The following is a 17,546-nucleotide window of genomic DNA, read 5'->3' as shown; positions in this document are numbered from 1 at the left end:
GCCAAAAGCTAATAAAGAGGACCATCTGTATATCCCTTAAGTCAGGTGTATATGGGAAACTATAAAAAGGAGCGTTTTTCACACTGCTGTCTGTTTTCAGTACATTTGGGTTTTCAATAATAATTCAAAAATGGTAGAGTCATGTTGTAGTATATAAGTAACCTATTGGGTTAATTAAAACACATTGAAAACTTTTTATGAAGACAAATACATAATGGCCCAATAAGAAGTACCTTGGCAATTGCAGTCTGTTTAAACATGCGTGTTATCAACCCCATAACCGTCTCCGTGGCACCTGAGTTTGGATCTCTCATTAATTTTTGCCATTCTTCAAAGCTGGCATTCAGTTCCTATGTGGAGAGGAATAACATTTTCATGAATACAGGATCAAGAACAGAACAATTAATTCAGTCATGCATCAGGTCCTATTTTCTCCTTCTCTGTATAGAAAGTTATAAAAAGAATTTTTTTTTTGCTTTTTTTCTTTTTTAAACTTTTTTTTTAAGATTTATTTATTTATTATGTATACAGTGTTCTGACTGCATGTACACCTGCAGGCCAGAAGAGGGCACCAGATCTCATTACAGAAGGTTGTGAGCCACCATATGGTTGCTGGGAATTGAACTCAGGACCTCTGGAAGAGCAGCCAGTGCTCCTAACCGCTGAGCCATCTCTCCAGCCCAAGAATTTTTATATAATTTCCATAGATATCAATGTATTCATTTAAAACCACAATTCAGAGACAGGTCACATGTCTATGCTAATGAGAGAAGCCAGCGACAAGTTATGTCATACCATAATTCAAACAACTGAATTATGAATTCCTCTTGAAAAACAGTGTATAAAGTGAAAAATAACTGAACATGTAGGAAAACAGGGTGGTGGAATTTATTTTTGTAGTAAGATGTATTATTTAAACAAGTATAGGGATGCCAGGCAGTGTGGCACACTCCTTTAATCCCAGCACTCGGGAGGCAGAGCCAGGCGGATCTCTGTGAGTTCGAGGCCAGTCTACAGAGCGAGATACAGGACAGGCACCAAAACCACACAGAGAAACCCTGTCTTGAAAAAACCAAAAACAAGTATAAGGATGAAAGAAATATTAGTTACATAAAATATAATAATATGATCATAAATTGATTCTTCATTTCATTTTTCTCTTTAATATTAAAATAGCAGATAAAGAAAATAAGAACATTCTTTTTTATTAAATTTTTTATTCATTTTACATATCAGTTACAGATCCCCCTCTTCCCTCCTCCTGCCCCTCCAGCCTCTCACCTCCAACCTATCCTCCATTCCTACCTACAAGAACGTAAGGCCTCTCATGGGGAGTTAGCAGAGCATGGTACATTCAGTTTAGGTAGGTCCAAGTCCCTCCCCCTGCACCAAGGCTGTGCAAAGTGTCCCATCATAGGCACTGGGCTCCAAAAAGCCAGCTCATACACCAAGGATGGATCCTGATCCCACTGCCGGGGGCCCCTTGAGCAAGTCAAGCTACACAACTGGCTCCCTTATGCAGAGGGCCTAGTCCAGTCCCGTGGAGGCTCCACAGGTGCTGGTCTAAATTTCATGAGTGCCTACTAGTTTGGTTTGGTAAGCAATACCAAAGTATCCAATGTTTACAAGATACTCATTTAACTTCTAAGATGTAACAGTGAAAAATCCTTGTTCACTCAGTCACATCCAGAGACTGTAGAGGTAATGTGCTCCCCAAAAGTAAATCTAGGTGATGATCAGGGAAAATAAACATTTGGCTTTCAGATATGTTAAATATTATATCCTGCAATGTTACCACAGGGTTTCAGATTTCAAGAACAGAGCTACATTCAAGTTATTCTGCAATATATCTATTTATACTTACAAAAAGAAATCTTCGTGTATGATGTATGTGTCTCTGTGTGTGTACATGCATGCATGCATTCATGTACTCTATGGAATATATTTGTGTGCTGGGGGTCAGGGACAGCTAGTGTGTGGGTCTCACCTCCTCCCTTGTTTGAGATGCTATGGCCTGATAGCTTCTGGGGACTCTCATGTCTCTGCTCCCATCTCATTTCAGCAGCACTGGAACTACAGAGGCACCTATCACAGTACCAGTTTTACCTGGGTTCTGAGATACCCAAGTCAAGTCCTCACACTTGCATGGCATTTCACACATGGAGCCATTGCCTCGGCCCCATCTTTAGGGGTGTGTGTGTGTGTGTGTGTGTGTGTGTGTGTGTGTGTGTGTGTATATGTGTGTGTATCCAGAGAACATGAAACACAGTATTCCTTACTAACTACTGGGACTTACGTTGTAGATAACATGAATCCTTAATACTGAATAGTTTCATCACTGTGCTTTTTCCTATACTCAATAGAAAAATTTTTAATCACTAGGAGCTGTATCTGTTCTCATATTTGATAATTAAAATCTTGTGTTTTTCCCCCCGAAATGATACAAAACCAATAGACGTCCTACTAATCAAACCTGTTTCAAGAAAGCATGCTTTTCTGTGAAGTGTGATATACAGTCTTTAATAGGATAATTCATAATGCTTAAAGTAAGACAGACTTTCAGGTAAACCCAGGACCTCACCTTGACTGCTGCTGGCGGCAGGTCAAAGGGAATGCGCTGTCTGACTTTAGGAGGCAGCTGGCTCAAAACTTCACTCTTTAACCTTCTGATCATCATGTCACTGAGCAGCTGGTGGAGTTCACCAAGGTTCGATGCTCCTCTGCAGTCCCACTGACGCCTTTTACCAAAGTACCTGGTAGGATGAAAAGACAAAGCAAAGCTGAGCGCGGCAGGAGGACATCCCTGTATGCAGTCCGTCTCTCCTTGTAATAATAGGGAGCAATGGCACTGTCCTGTTATTTCCAAATGAAAACCAGTTTCAAAAAGCTGACCTAAGGGGCTGAAGAGATGGTTCCACGGTTAAGATGGCACACTGCTCCTGCAGTGGACCTAAGTTCGGTCTCCAGCACTCACATCAGGTGGCTCACATTTGTAACTCAAGCTCCAAGGGTCTGATGGCCTCCAAGGGCGTCTCTCTCTCTCTCTCTCTCTCTCTCTCTCTCTCTCTCTCTCTCTCTCTCTCTCTCTCTCTCTCTCACACACACACACACACACACACACTTTAAAAATAAATCTTAAAAAAAAGAGCTAATCTAAGTAGTGTATGTTGACTCACAATTGTAATTCTAGGACTCAAGAGACTAAGGCAGGGGGATCACTATGAATGTATACTAGCAGGCATTCTACCAAATGAGCTACTATCCAGCCTGATATATTTTCATGCCACTGAAATATTTTGCTTCCTTTAATGTTTACATACTCATACTTAAAGATTTGTGTACATATTAAACTGGGGAAATGCTGGGCAGTGGTGGCACATGCCTTTAAGGGAGGCAGAGGCAGGCAGGTCTTTGTGAGTTCGAGGCCAGCCTGGTCTACAAAGCAAGTTCCAGGACAGTCAGGGCTACACAGAGAAACCCTGTCTTGAAAAAAAAACAGAACAAAACACTGGGGAAAATGCTTGCCAATACCTAACTCTGTCACCTATTTTTTTATTCACCATACTAGGTACGCTTTGACTACATCATTAACAAAAGAAATCTAAGACTCCAAACTGCCCACACAGAAAAAAGATGTTGGAAGAGCTCTTTAATTTTGTTTTTAGAATGAAATGTGTGTACTCATTCATAAGTGGATTCTAGATATAAAGCAAAGGACAATCAGACTGCAATCCACAGAACCAAGGAGGCTATATAGCAGGGGGGACCCTAGGATGACTGTGGCTTATAATAAGTTTTGGTTTTACTCAATTACTGGGCAAGCCTCAATCAGACATTTCACTATTAGGATAAGAATTTATACTGTATCAAGCTGATAATAGAAAAATAAATGAATAAATAAAAATGGGGAGAAAAAAAGAAAAAATAAATAAAATCTTTAAAGATTTATTTATTATGTATACAGTGTTCTGTTTGCATGTATCCCTGAAGGCCAGAAGAGGGAGCCAGATCTCATTACAGATGGTTGTGAGCCACCATGTGGGTGCTGGGAAATAAACTCAGGACCTCTGGAAGAACAGCCAGTGTTCTTAACCTCTGAGCCATCTCTCCAGCCCCATAAAATCTTTAAAGAGAGAAGTAAAATAATAAGAAGAATAAGGCACATAAATATGGAAAATATGGTGGGCGGTGGCGGCCCACACCTTTAATCTCAGCATACAGGATGCAGAGGCAGGCAGATCTCTGTGAGTTCGAGGCCCGGTTGCACTACAGAGTAAGTTCCAGGAAAGGTACAAAGCTACACAAAGAAACTCTATCTGGAAAAACAAATGGAAAATACACAGGACCCTGGATCCTATATAGTGTTGTGTTGACTGTAAATTGTTTGATTACTGATGAATGACCGACAGCTACTGAGACACATTGAATTATGGTGGCAGCTGGATTAAATCAACCTACATATTTTTTTAAAAATTGCAAATATTATGAACAAAATAATCTTCATGTAGAATGCAACACAAACACTAATATCCTACATTACTGATGATTATAATTAGTACTAGCTTGGTTTAAGTCCTATTATTTTAAATCATTTTGCTTTAGCTAATTTTGACATGAATTTACCACCATTGTATAAAATAATTTCTATATCAAAAAAAAGAATGAAATGTCTGAATTAAAATCAAGCACACTATCTGAAAGTTCATGGGATAAGACGGGTACAGATCACCATACACATCTTATTTGCCTCCTGTAGAAACCAATATCCGTGTTTCAGAAGTGCAGATGGCTGAGCTTTTTTTTTCTTTGTGGCATTCAACCCAGGGATTCAATCCAGGGCCTCGAATATGCTAGGCAAGTCCATTCCCAGTCTAAAGTCTGAGCAATCTAATATCAGAATGCCAGTACAGTGTTGAGTGTCATTGGGAAGCTTCTCCCCTCTTCTTGGAGACTGTGCATCACAGAAAGAAGCATGAGTAGTTGCTTTCTGGGTGTTTTACTACAAGCTTATTGCAAATTGTATGCTTGGCATTGAAGCAGGGATTACCAAAATTATTTCTCACTGCAACCTACCTCCACTTCATCTCTTTTCAGAAGACACTAAGGAGCCAGAGGTGGCACTTACTCTCAAGAACATTGGAAGCTTAGGAAATAGGGTGGGGGTGGAACCTGAAGGAGTTGGGGGAGGAAAGGGGGGTGAATATGATCAAAATACGCGGTATGCACATATGAAATTCTCAAAGAACAAAAACATTCTATTAAAGAGGCTGGAGGCTGGGAGTGGTTGCACTCAATCAATCCCACCACTTAGGAAGCAAAGGCAGGCTTATGTATCTGAGTTTGAGATCAACTGGGTCATGTCAGGAGTTCCAGGCAAGTAAGGGCTGCAAAGTGAGACACTGTCTTAAAACAAAAGAATTCCTAACCTCGTATTTGGGAAGCAAAGGGAAGTGCAGAACAGGGGCTAGAAGAGCCACCACCCACCAACAAATGATTACTTGTCATTATATTTGATAGTGATTATATATAACTTTATAAAATCACATTTATTTATTTATTTGGGAGGGGGTATATGCCATGGTGCATGTGTAGAGGTCAGAGAACAAGGAGTGGGAGTCAGTTCTCTCCTTCCATCATGTGGGTTCCTTACCTGCTGAGTCACCTCACCAGCCCAAATATTCTAATTTTAAAACCAGCCCCATTGAAACAGAATTCACACTTCCATACAAAACACACCAAATGCAGGCTTCTGTGGTTTTTAGTGTATGCATAGATTTGTAGCAATTTAACTGCCACAAATTTTACAACATTTTTTATCACCTCAAGAAAGAATCCTTGCCGGGCGGTGGTGGTGCATGCCTTTAATCCCAGCACTCTGGAGACAGAGGCAGGCGGATCTCTGTGAGTTCGAGGCCAGCCTGGTCTCCAAAGTGAGTTCCAGGAAAGGCGCAAAGCTACACAGAGAAACCCTGTCTTGAGAAAAAAAAAAAAAAAAAAGAAAGAAGGAAAGAAAGAATCCTTGGGCTGGAGAGATGGTTCGAGGTTAAGAGCACTGGCTGTCCTTCCAGAGGTCCTGAGATCAATTCCCAGCAACCACATAGTGGCTCACAACCATCTGTAATGAGATCTGGTGCCCTCTTCTGGCATACAGGCATACATGCAGACAGAACACTGTATACATAATAAATAAATCAAAGAGGAAGGAATCCTATGTCCTTGGCTAGGATGTAGCTCAGTTGAATGCTTGCCTGGCATATGTAAGGCCCTGGGTTCTAGCCTCTGTATATCAGGCATGGTGGTACACACTTGTAATACCAACACACTGAAGTTGGAGAGAGGAAGATCAGAGGAAGTTCAAGGTCATCCTCATCTACATAATGAGTTTGAGGGCAGCCTGGGCTATATAAGACCACTTCTAAGAAAAGGAAGGAAGGAAGGGAGGGAAGGAAGGGGGGAGGGAGGGAGGGAGAAAGAAAGGAAGAAAGAAAGAACAAGAAAGAGAGAAAGAAAGAAAGAAAGAAAGAAAGAAAGATGAACCCCACGCCCTAATCAAACACTACTTTATCTCTCTTTCTCTCTCTCTCTCTCTCTCTCTCTCTCTCTCTCTCTCTCTCTCTCTCTCTCTCTAACTATCTATCTATCTATCTGTGGTGACAGGGTCTCTACTGAGCACTGGCTATACTGGGACTCACTATGTAGACCAGGCTAGCCTCTGACTCACAGAGACCCTCTTGCCTCTGCCTCCTGAGTGCTGGGATTAAGGGTGTGGCTGCCTTACTTAGATTACTTACTTAGATTTTGTCCCAATCAAGTTGCTTGCTGACTCTTATTTATGAGTGGAACCATATACTGAATGTTCCTTTATGGCTGCCTTCCTTCACTAAACACTGATTTTTTAAAATTCCTGTGTGCAGAAGCATTAATGGATCTTTCACTCCTTTCAATGGCTGACTGAAATTCCATTGCACAAACAGACCACGCTTGTTTTAGCCATTCCCACTGATGGACATCTGGGCTGCTCCCAAGTTTTGTAATTACAAATAAAGCTGCTCCAAGCATCCAGGAAGGGTCTGTGCAAGTGTGCACTTCCACTTCTTCTGGGTATATGCTAGACACGCAAAGACTGGAACAGTGACTCTAAGTCCTGAGGGAATCAGTGGGTTTGCAAAAGCAATTGAAACACCTATCAACAGTGCAGGAGGAGAACCCAAGGACACGCCTCGCGACACAGCCACCCGTGGTTCACAAGAGTTACGGTTTCCACATCCACTTGTGTCTGGTTCTGTGTGTCCTGCCAAGTATACAGTATCTCTCTTGTAGTTTTGAGTCACACCCTCTGATGAGTGACAGGAAGCATTTTAAAGTATGTTTGATGGTCATTTATATATCTTTTATTGAGAAATGTCTATTCAAATCATTTGCACATTTTAGTTGAGTTGGTTTTAGTACCTGAGTTATAAGAGCTATCCACATATTAAACACACATCATCTATCAAGGGCACAATTTGTAAATATTTTTCCCATTCTGTGGGTAATGTTTTCAAGGTACCCAGGCTGGCTTCAAACTTGCTATCCTCCTGCCTCAGTCACCTAAGCACTAGGACTACAAGCATGTATCACCATGCCCAGTTCAATTTCTTGACGGTATCTCTTGTTAAGTACTGAAGTTGTTAATCCTGATAGGACAGACTTCATCCAGTTGCTCTTCCATTGTTCCTGATGTCAGTGTCGTATCTAGGAATGCGTTACTAAATTTGAGGTGTGAAGATTTACCATGATGTAAGGTCTTCTCTCTAGGTGCTGATTTTACATTCAGTTCTTTGACACATTTGGAGTGGAATTTTGTATATGGTGTATACACCCTAGCTTTAAAATGGCTACTAAGGTGTCCCAGAACCACCCTATGAATGTCTTTTGTTAAAAGTCCATTTATCATAAATGAAGGGTTGGTTTCTGGGCTCTTCTGTTTCACTGATATGGATATTTACTCTTTCTTAAACTATTTTTTACATTTATTTACTTTACATATGGTGCAGTATATGTGGAAGTCAGACAAGAAGTTGTGAGAGTCACTTCTTGCACCAGGTGGATCCTGGGGATCAAAGTCAGGCCATCAGGCTTGGCAGCAAGCAGCTTCTTGCCTCTTGTCAGCCCTAGCTATCCATTCTTGGATGACTGCCACACTGTCACGAAGAGTCAGTGTAACTGGGCCTTCTAGCCAATTTCTCTTTTTAATGTTTGCTTAATGTTATTCTAGGTCCCTTAAAATTCCATACAAAATGAAGCCTGGTGTGGTGGTGCACACCTTTAATTCCAGCAGCACTCTGGAGGCAGGGGCAGGCAAATCTCTGAGTTTGAGGCCAGTCTAGTCTACGAGTAAGTTCCAGGACAGCCAGGGCTACACAGGGAAACCCTGTCTCAAAACAAAACAAAACAAAAATTCACACAAAATCAACTTGTAAAAAGACATCAGTCCCAGTACTGAGGAAGTGGAGGCAGGATTATTATTTTTTTGTTCTTTTTTTTTAATAGAAAACCATTTTTTTTAATTTATTTTTCTATTATCAGCTTGATACAATACAAATTCTTATCCTAATAGTGAAATGTTTGATTGAGGCTTTCCCAGTAATTGAGTAAAACCAAAACTTATTATAAGCCACAGTCATCCTAGGGTCCCCCCTGCTATCTAGGGAGGCAGGATTATTACAACAGTGAGGCCACCTGGTCTGCAGAGTGAGTTCTAGCCTAGAACTAAACAAGAAGGGAACATAGACTCTCAAAAATGAATGTAAGGTAAAATACATAATACAGTAAGGGTTAGATAGTAATTAGACTCAGGATATTTTATTTTTAATTATTTATTTATGTGTGTGTGTGTACACATGGGACACTTGGAAGTCAGAGGTCAACTTTTGGGAGTTGGTTCTCTCCTTCCACCTTTATGCAGGTTCTAGGGATCGAACTCAGATTGTTAAGATTTTGTGGCACACACTTTACCCACTGAACTATATCATAAGACTGTGGTGATACTTTAATTGTGCTGAAATGAGATTTTTATTTGTATGTTAATAAATAAAGTTTGCCTGGAGATCAGAGGTCACATAGCGAGGTCACATAGCGAGCCATAAGCAGAAGTCCGGCGGTGGTAGCACATGCCCTTAATCAGATCACATGGTAGGCAGAGTCTCTGTGTGGTCAAGGATACAGCCAAGCATGGTGACATGAGCCTTTAATTCTATTACCAACCATAGAGACCTGGACGTCTGTACAGACAGGTAGTGACGAGGAAGTCATGTGGCTGGGCTTAGAGCCAATGAGAAGGCAGAACAGGAAAGCAATAAAAACACAAGTTAGATGGGAAGAAACTGGGGAAGCGACTGCGGCGAGGTGGTAAGATAAGGTAGTCGTGGCTCTTCACTAGTTCTCTGATCTCTTTGGCTGTTACCTCTGCATTTGGCTCTGTGTTTCTTACTTAATAAGGCTGTTTAGAAATTCGTCTCTATAAGTCCATAGGTGCATTAAAAAAAACCAGTTGGAAGCACTATTCTGTACCAAGTTTTTAATCAATTTCATGAGAGTAGATAGAAACTTCACTAACCAAGGGGAGTGAGCTCTCAGTTTATTGTTGTAAAATTTCATTCTTCCAATGTATACTTTGGACCTACAATCATCACACTTATTTCTTTGTTCCTATTGACACCTTTGCTTATCATTTATTTTGATATTAAGAGACAATGTTAAGACACACCATCTCCAGACAACCTGATTACAGAAGTTCTCCCCCTTCACCAAAGAAACTTCTTTTTGCAACAGACAGAGACCATTAGAGAAAGCCAGATTGGTGAAAATGCAGAGAATAACTGACTGTGGGGTGCCCAGCACCAGTTGATACATTAAAACATAACCCAACACCTAAGAGGGCTGGGAACAATTAATTATAAGAGACAAGACCAGGGGTTCTATAAGCTTGTGTCTTCTATAGATGACAAAGAAGAGACACCCATGAAATCTCAACAATAAAGCCGCCTGAACAAGACCCGAGCAATGACAGCGTCAATAGACATGCCGAAGTGGATGGGGAATCTCACGGGGCCCCACCCTAGGTGAAGAGCTACAGTCACCAAGCAATGCTGAGTCCAGGAGAGCTAGTCCTCCCCAGGGAGGAGCCCCTAAGTGATGATTCAACACCCAAGCAGTCAGTCAGCCTAAAAACACACATGCAAGCAACACTAAACAGACTCTGCTGCTGTCCTTTACACTTGTTTGTTTATATCCCACTGGCACTCCTCATCTCGTCCTCCCTCCTCCCCCATATATATCAATCTAAATACAATAAATATACAAATACATAAACATATAAATACAACCGTGTGTGTGTGTGTGTGTGTGTGAGAGAGAGAGACAGAGAGAGAGAGAGAGAGAGAGAGAGAGAGAGAGAGACAATAATAATTAGAGGGAAAGGAGCTCATGAATTTAAGAAGCAGAGAGGGGGGAGGAATTGGAGGGGGAAATGACATAATTATACTTTATTATTATTATTATTATTATTTGGTTTTTCCAGACAGGGTTTCTTGTGTAGTTTTGGAGCCTATCCTGGATCTCACTCTTTAGACCAGTCTGGTCTCAAACTCACAGAGATCCGCCTGGCTCTACCTCCCAAGTTCTGGGATTAAAGGCATGTGCCACCCACCACCTGGCAATACTTAATTTAAAATAAAATAAATTAAAAACAAACAAACAAAAGATATATTATTTAGCTTGCACATCATACCATGATGTGGATACTTACAGTATGTATCTGATATTAGCACTGATGACGGACATAGTGGGGTGGGAAAGAGCTGAACAGTCTATTTACTACGTAATGCTTTCTTCCTTATTTTATTTCTAACCTATATCTATAAACATAAGCAATTGGGGCTGGAGAGACAGCTCAGCAGTTAAGAGTACAGATTGTTTTTCTAAGGCCAGTGTTTGGTTGCTAGAACTCATGGCTGGCAGCTTACAGCTGTGACCTGTAACTCCAGCTCCAGGGGATCTGAGGCCCTCTTCTGGCCTCCGAGGTCACTGCACTTGTGCACAAACCAATACACAGATACATATACACACATAATTAAAAGTAAAAAATCTTATAAAAACATAAAACTTTCATATGTATAGAGCACCATGTACAAGTACCATTTTTTTTTTTTTTTTTTTTGGTTTTTCGAGACAGGGTTTCTCTGTGTAGCTTTGCGCCTTTCCTGGGACTCACTTGGTAGCCCAGGCTGGCGTCGAACTCAGAGAGATCCACCTGGTTCTGCCTCCCGAGTGCTGGGATTAAAGGCGTGCACCACCACCGCCCGGCACAAGTACCATTTTTAATACCTGCTTCTAGCAACAAAGGGTGATGGCTAAAATAGCAGTATGCAGCCATACATAGAAAAAAAAAGTGTGGCAAGGTGTCTGCACTAATCTCTGCAGACCTTCATGAAAATGAAGAGTTGCTTTTGCAGCATTCACAGGCCTTCTTTTGGGTCAGCAGGGACCATATACACATTTTGTTGCAGCCACTCTCCATCCCTCCACCACCCCACCCCACCCCATTACCTCTCCTCTCTCTCACTTTCTTCCCCTTCTCTCCCTTCTTCCTTTACTTTTTAAAGACAGGGTCTCATGGACCCAGTGTGACCCAAGGATGACCTGTCAAGTGCTGAGATCACAGGAGTACCCCATCAAGCCTAGCTTCAGAAACTACTTTGGACTAGCACATGTCATTTAGCTCCTGTTTTTTAAATTTCATTCATTCATATATATATATATTGGTGTTTTCGAAACAGGGTTTCTCTGTGTAGCTTTGAGCCTTTCCTGGATCTCGTTCCATAGACCAGGCTGGCCTCGAACTCACAAAGATCTGCCTGCCTCTGCCTCCCGAGTGCTGGGATTAAAGGCGTGCACCACCACTGCCCGGCCAGAGCTATATTTTAAAAGAATATTTTTATTAAAGCACTACATACACATAGCTTCAAAAACTAAATGAAAAGACTTTCATACAATGTGGAGATTCTGATGTATGGTCTTGGCCTCAAACTCAGGCTGGATAAACATAAAGAGAAAACAAAAGTTCACATTTGAGGACAAAGTCAAGACAAATATCACTGCAGCCCAGAAACAAAACCAAAGTGGAAAGCGAGCAGAGCTGAAATAATAAATCTATTCCTTTTATATCTAAGAAAAGGCAACAGCAGCTAAGAACTTAGGGTTGCAGCAATGAACTATTCTTGTACAACTTTATTATACACTGAATTTTTCTAGAAATTGTATATAATGCTAACTAAAAGGGATCTCCTACATTGTTCTGTTGGAAACTCAACTCAGAACACTTTGTTAATGTGGGAAACCATGCCACTGACCCCCAAAACACTTTGGTGGCTAAGCTATAATACACATAACTGTGATTTATTAAACACTGTTTGAAGATATTAGTGGAGTACTGGCTACCATCAGAACACAGCTGTGGTGTACTGGCTAACATCAGAACACAGCTGTGGAGCACTAGCTACCATATGAACACAGCTATGATATATTAGCTTCCATATGAATAGCAGTATCCACAATTCCAAACACAGTAAATTTTCATCAATTTATGATTTATATTTCTCTAACTTTATATACCTGGAATTTACAGATGTGCAAATCAGTTTAACTACAGAAATTATCCTTTGGAAGCATATAAAAAATAGTGCATATATCACAACTGATGAAGTTTTAGATTTCCTATAACCATAAATATAAACTTATTTACTACATTCATTTTAAATTGTGTTCTAATGTAGTCTCAACCTATTTACATATTAAAGTACATGTTTATGGTTACCTTAACTTTTATTTTCTCTCTGCATTATACTGGATTCTTTATTTGAAATTATATGTGGCTATATATGGTTATGCCTATGAATTTCCTTCCAGTGTAACAAGGGAGTAGTGAATATTCATTATGGAAAGTGGGCATTAAGACAACAGAGCTGGGAAACGCTGATGTCCCACAATGGCCGCTCTCTTCACTTACAGCTACTGTGCAGTACACACACAAGATGCAGTAGGGTTGAGAAGAGACACTCCAAGGAGGTCTGCATTTCTTGAAAAACTTCAGTTGCTAATTAATATTCTCCTAAAGCAGAGAACACCAGGTCTAGGTGGACTCACTTCTGACTTCTACCAAACATCTCAGGAAGAAATTATACTAGCTGTCTCAGAAGACTGTTCAGTAAGCAAAGTGCTTACTATACAAGCATGAGTACTGGAGCTTGAGCCCTAGAACCCACTGCTCCGATTCTACACATATAAGAATGTATAGTTTTAAAGTTCTCACATTAAAGTCAAAATCTAAAGCCCAAATAAGTTCCCAGCACCCGGGGCAGACGGCTCTCAATCACTTGTAATTGCTGTAACTACAGTTCCAGGGGAATCTGGTGCCTCTGGCCTCCAAGGGCACCAGTACTCATGTGCACAACCTCCTTCCCCGCCCACACAGAACTTAAAATAAGTAAAATAAAACAAATCTGTTTTAAAATAGCTTCCTTTCTGCTCCAGCCAAGCGGCTGGCTTCTCATCTACCTGCCAAGAGGATGCTGCACCTCAGGCATGCTGTAAAAGATGTTCTGATCCCCAAAATAATGAGACAAGGACAGAGAGAGGTGTTCTGAACAAGTTGAAGATTTCACTACATGTTACAAGGATGCCAAAATCCATATGTTAGTAAAATGCCAGAAAGAAAATTCTGCACTGAAAGAATGTCTAACTGCTGATTATGATGATTCAACCTTTTATGAAGGATACAAACTGAAATATCTCAAGGAAAGGGAAGAATTCAGAAAAACAGGGATTCCTACTGAGAAAAGGTTACAGGAGCTTCCAACAAGCATGTAGGCAAATATTTAAGTGAGTCAGGAACTTTTGTATTAATGGAAACATTTATAATGTTAACTACAAGTAGCAGAGAAAACAATGTTTACTTTATTCCCATCATGAAAATACTGATATTTTATGAAATAAAAATCTTTATTTCAGAGTTTTGGTTTATTAAATACAGGATAGAAGATAAAACTAAAATAATAATAACAATTCTGGTCTCTATTGATTCCTCTAAGGCACCCATTCATTACCTAGCGCTGTACCCTTCTCATTACGATGTTTTGGGCAAGTGACTGTTATCCCCTTCCTGTTCCCACACTTTCCTTGCCCATGCTGACTTCTGAGTCTTACCAGGATAACTAATCCTCCTTGTCCTTCAGCCTCTACAGCTATCAGAAGTTGATACAAAACTCCCAATATTAGACAGATCCAACTCTAGGCATACTTTAGGCCTCTACCACATTGCTGTGGAAATCTACCACTGAGAAGACTGGCTCCACGACTAATCCGTGTTACTCTGGTGATATATTGTGTACCCTAATAAACCTGCCTGAGGATCAGAGGACAGAGCCAGCCACTAGATTAGAAACAGAGCCAGGCGGTGGTGGCATACACCTTTAATCCCAGCATTTGAGATCTCATGCCTTTGCTTGGGAAACACACACATCTTTAATCTCAGGAAGTAATATGGCAGGACACAGAAAGGTATATAAGGCATGAGGAAACAGGAACTCTCTCTCTTTAGGCTGAGGATTTCATAGAGGTAAGAACTAGAGTCTGGCTGTTCTGCTTCTCTGTCTGATCTTTCAGCTTTCACCCTGATATCTGGCTCTGAGCTTTTTATTAAAAGACCATCTAAGATTGGAACAACATGTTACTGATCTCAAATGGCTACTCAGCATTGCTAATAAGCCTATGTTACTAATTTCACTATCTCATTTCCCATCCTGTAGTTCAGACCATGACAACTTTCAAATTAATTAATTAACTAACTAATTAATTAATTAATTATTATGTATACAGCGTTCTGCCTGCATGCCAGATGAGAGCACCTGATCTCATGTGAGCCATGATGTGGTTGCTGGGAATTGAACTCAGGACCTCTGGAAGAACAGCCCGCGCTCTTAACCTCTGAACTCCAACTTTTAAACTTTCCTTTCTTTCTTTTTCTTTTCTTTTCTTTTCTTTCTTTTTTTTTGGTGGGGGGGTTTCGAGACAGGGTTTCTCTGTGTAGTTTTGGTGCCTGCCCTGGATCTCACTCTGTAGCCCAGGCTGGCCTTGAACTCACAGAGATCTGCCTGGCTCTGCCTCCCAAGTGCTGGGATTAGAGGCATGCGCCACCGCCGCCCGGCCAACTTTCAAATTTTTAATCCCCTACGTCTTCATTTCTTTGAACTCAACAAGCCATCTATCTCTTTGAAAAGAAAATGTCATGAGATGCAAACTCCCTTAAGCCCCTATCCCTCCAAAAACTACGGTAGAGCCCCAATAATATACCACTTAATGAATGCAAATACCCTCATATCTCTGGCATCTCTGAAACCACAGTATAATCTCAACAATATTGATACAAATATTTATGTAGAAAAAAGGGTCAAAATTCAAATGTACAAAAATGCTTATGTTTTTAATACACTAATCTCTTTTCCAAAAAATATGCATTTGCTTACTCTTCCATTAGTTTAAGATTTTGAATCATGTAGAAATATAATCCTAAAAATAACATGATGTAATCTTCTCACACGTGACTCTCCCATACTTCACCACTTCACAGTGCAGAGGCTGAACAAAGAGATAGAGGACACTGTTGAATGGGTTAAGAGACTTAGATTAGGGATGGTGAAATGTGCCAGAAATGAAAAGTTCTGGTGCTTTACAGCAGTATGAATGTATCTAAGGCTACCAAACTTTACACTTAAAATGGTTAAAGAGTAAATTTTCTTATGTATTTCTATTGCAAAAAAAAAAAAAAAAAAAAAAACACCCCACAATAGCAATAAGCAACACCCACAAAGAAACAGAAAAACGGAAGACACCCACAATGTCTTCCTATTCCCTTTCTGATGAACAAGACTGTAATTTGACTCCTACCTAACTCTATCTTTGTCTAACTCCTAAATAACTGTCTTTGTCTAGAGATCTTGATTTAGCTCTAGAATGTTCAGCTGAGCTGGTCCTGCTTTAGTTCCTCAAGGGCACAGTGAGTTCTCTTGTTCTAGCTTTAGCATATAGCATTCACACTTCCTGAAAAGAAAGGAAATAGATTTACTCACAGGATGCTTCTGAGCTGTCTTGACTGGTACACTCTGGCACACGCAGCCATAGCGCCCTTCTCTTCCTCCCCGCAGCCCCCCATGACATTCACCAAAACTGCAGTTACCTTGGTAGGACCTGAATTGACAATTCAGTGAAATTTGGATTATTTTTGTTTGTTTGCTTTTCAAGACAGGGTTTCTCTGCATAGCCTTGGCTGTCCTGGAGTTTGCTCTGTAGACCAGGCTGGCCTTGAACTTGGTAGGTAGGTAGGTAGGTAGGTAGGTAGGTAGGTAGATAGATAGATAGATAGATAGATAGATAGATAAAGTTTTGCCTGAATGTATGTCTGTGTAACACAAGCATGCCTGATGTCTGTGGAGGCAAGAAGAGGATGTGAGATCCTCTGCAGGTGATGTTCTACACAGTTATTAATTGTCATGTGGATGCTGGGAATTGAACCTGGGTCATCTGAAAGAGCAGCCAGGGCTGTTAACCACTAAGCCATCTCTCCAGCATCCTAAAAATGCTTTTTGAATAAATGGATTAATAAAATCAAACCAGAGGCAGTAGCTGGGATGAAATGACCTCATACACCAACTCAGCATAGGATGATTCAGAATCAGAAGTCCGTTGGAACTGAACTATAGACTCTATGTTCTCACATCTCTTCAACACAAACCTGACTTTCCAAGCACAAGTGCAGAATTTATACTGCATCTTATTTAACTATTCCCCAAACATCCCTTGAGTATTCAGTATATTAACTATCATTTCAGATCTGAGACATCTGCACATGGAACAGACAGTCCTGTATATAGCCAGAGGAAGAACAGTAAGTAGCAGAGTGCTGGAGATACATGGAGGTAAACATGACCCTGACCATGCTGTAAATGGACACAACACCTTGAGTATATATTATCAATCTGCATTTCCCCTCTCAAGAAAATTTAGACAAATAATTCTCCTAAGTAGTGGAACTGGCATAGAATTTGATGTCCCACACTTAAGACTGAACCCAGGACTGTGTGCATAAGAAGCAAGCACAATTTCCCCAGATCTCCCAAGGATAATTTAAATTTTAGGCACAACATAAGAAAGGACAGACATCTTCCCAAAGCACATCTTTGTTTTTAGTTTGAGACAGTGTCTCACTATGTATCCCCGGCTGGCCTGGAATTCACTGTATAGACCAGAATAGCCTCAAACTCAGAGATCCACTTGCTTCTGCCTTCCAAGTGCTGGGATTAAAGGCCTGTATATAACACCTGGCTCCAATGCTCACACTAAGGAGAGCTCCTGATAGAGGATGCTTGGCTGGATGAGGCACATGTCTTCTTGTAAGTACAGGAGTATTTATTAAAGTTGCCACTTCTGAAGAAAAATGGGGAAAATACAAA

General features: G+C 40.6%; 1 protein-coding gene and 1 pseudogene across 1 annotated transcript in view; one reads left to right on the top strand and one right to left on the bottom strand.

Annotated features, from left to right (window-relative positions):
- Positions 1–17,546, bottom strand: part of Zranb3 (zinc finger RANBP2-type containing 3) — a 143,698-nt gene that overhangs the window by 58,173 nt on the left and 67,979 nt on the right. The window contains exons 7-8 of the mRNA XM_059280843.1: positions 2,582–2,753; positions 234–350 (exon numbers count right to left, since the gene is read on the bottom strand). Coding sequence (XP_059136826.1) covers positions 234–350; positions 2,582–2,753 — 289 coding nt within the window. The remainder of the gene's footprint in view (positions 1–233; positions 351–2,581; positions 2,754–17,546) is intronic.
- On the top strand, positions 13,608–13,908 carry LOC131925657 (COX assembly mitochondrial protein homolog; annotated as a pseudogene).

This window comes from Peromyscus eremicus, chromosome 15, assembly GCF_949786415.1.
Source record: "Peromyscus eremicus chromosome 15, PerEre_H2_v1, whole genome shotgun sequence".
Classification (NCBI taxonomy): Eukaryota; Metazoa; Chordata; class Mammalia; order Rodentia; family Cricetidae; genus Peromyscus; species Peromyscus eremicus.
The sequence above is the reverse complement of the archived record's forward strand: the minus strand, read 5'-3'. Positions and strand labels throughout refer to the sequence as shown.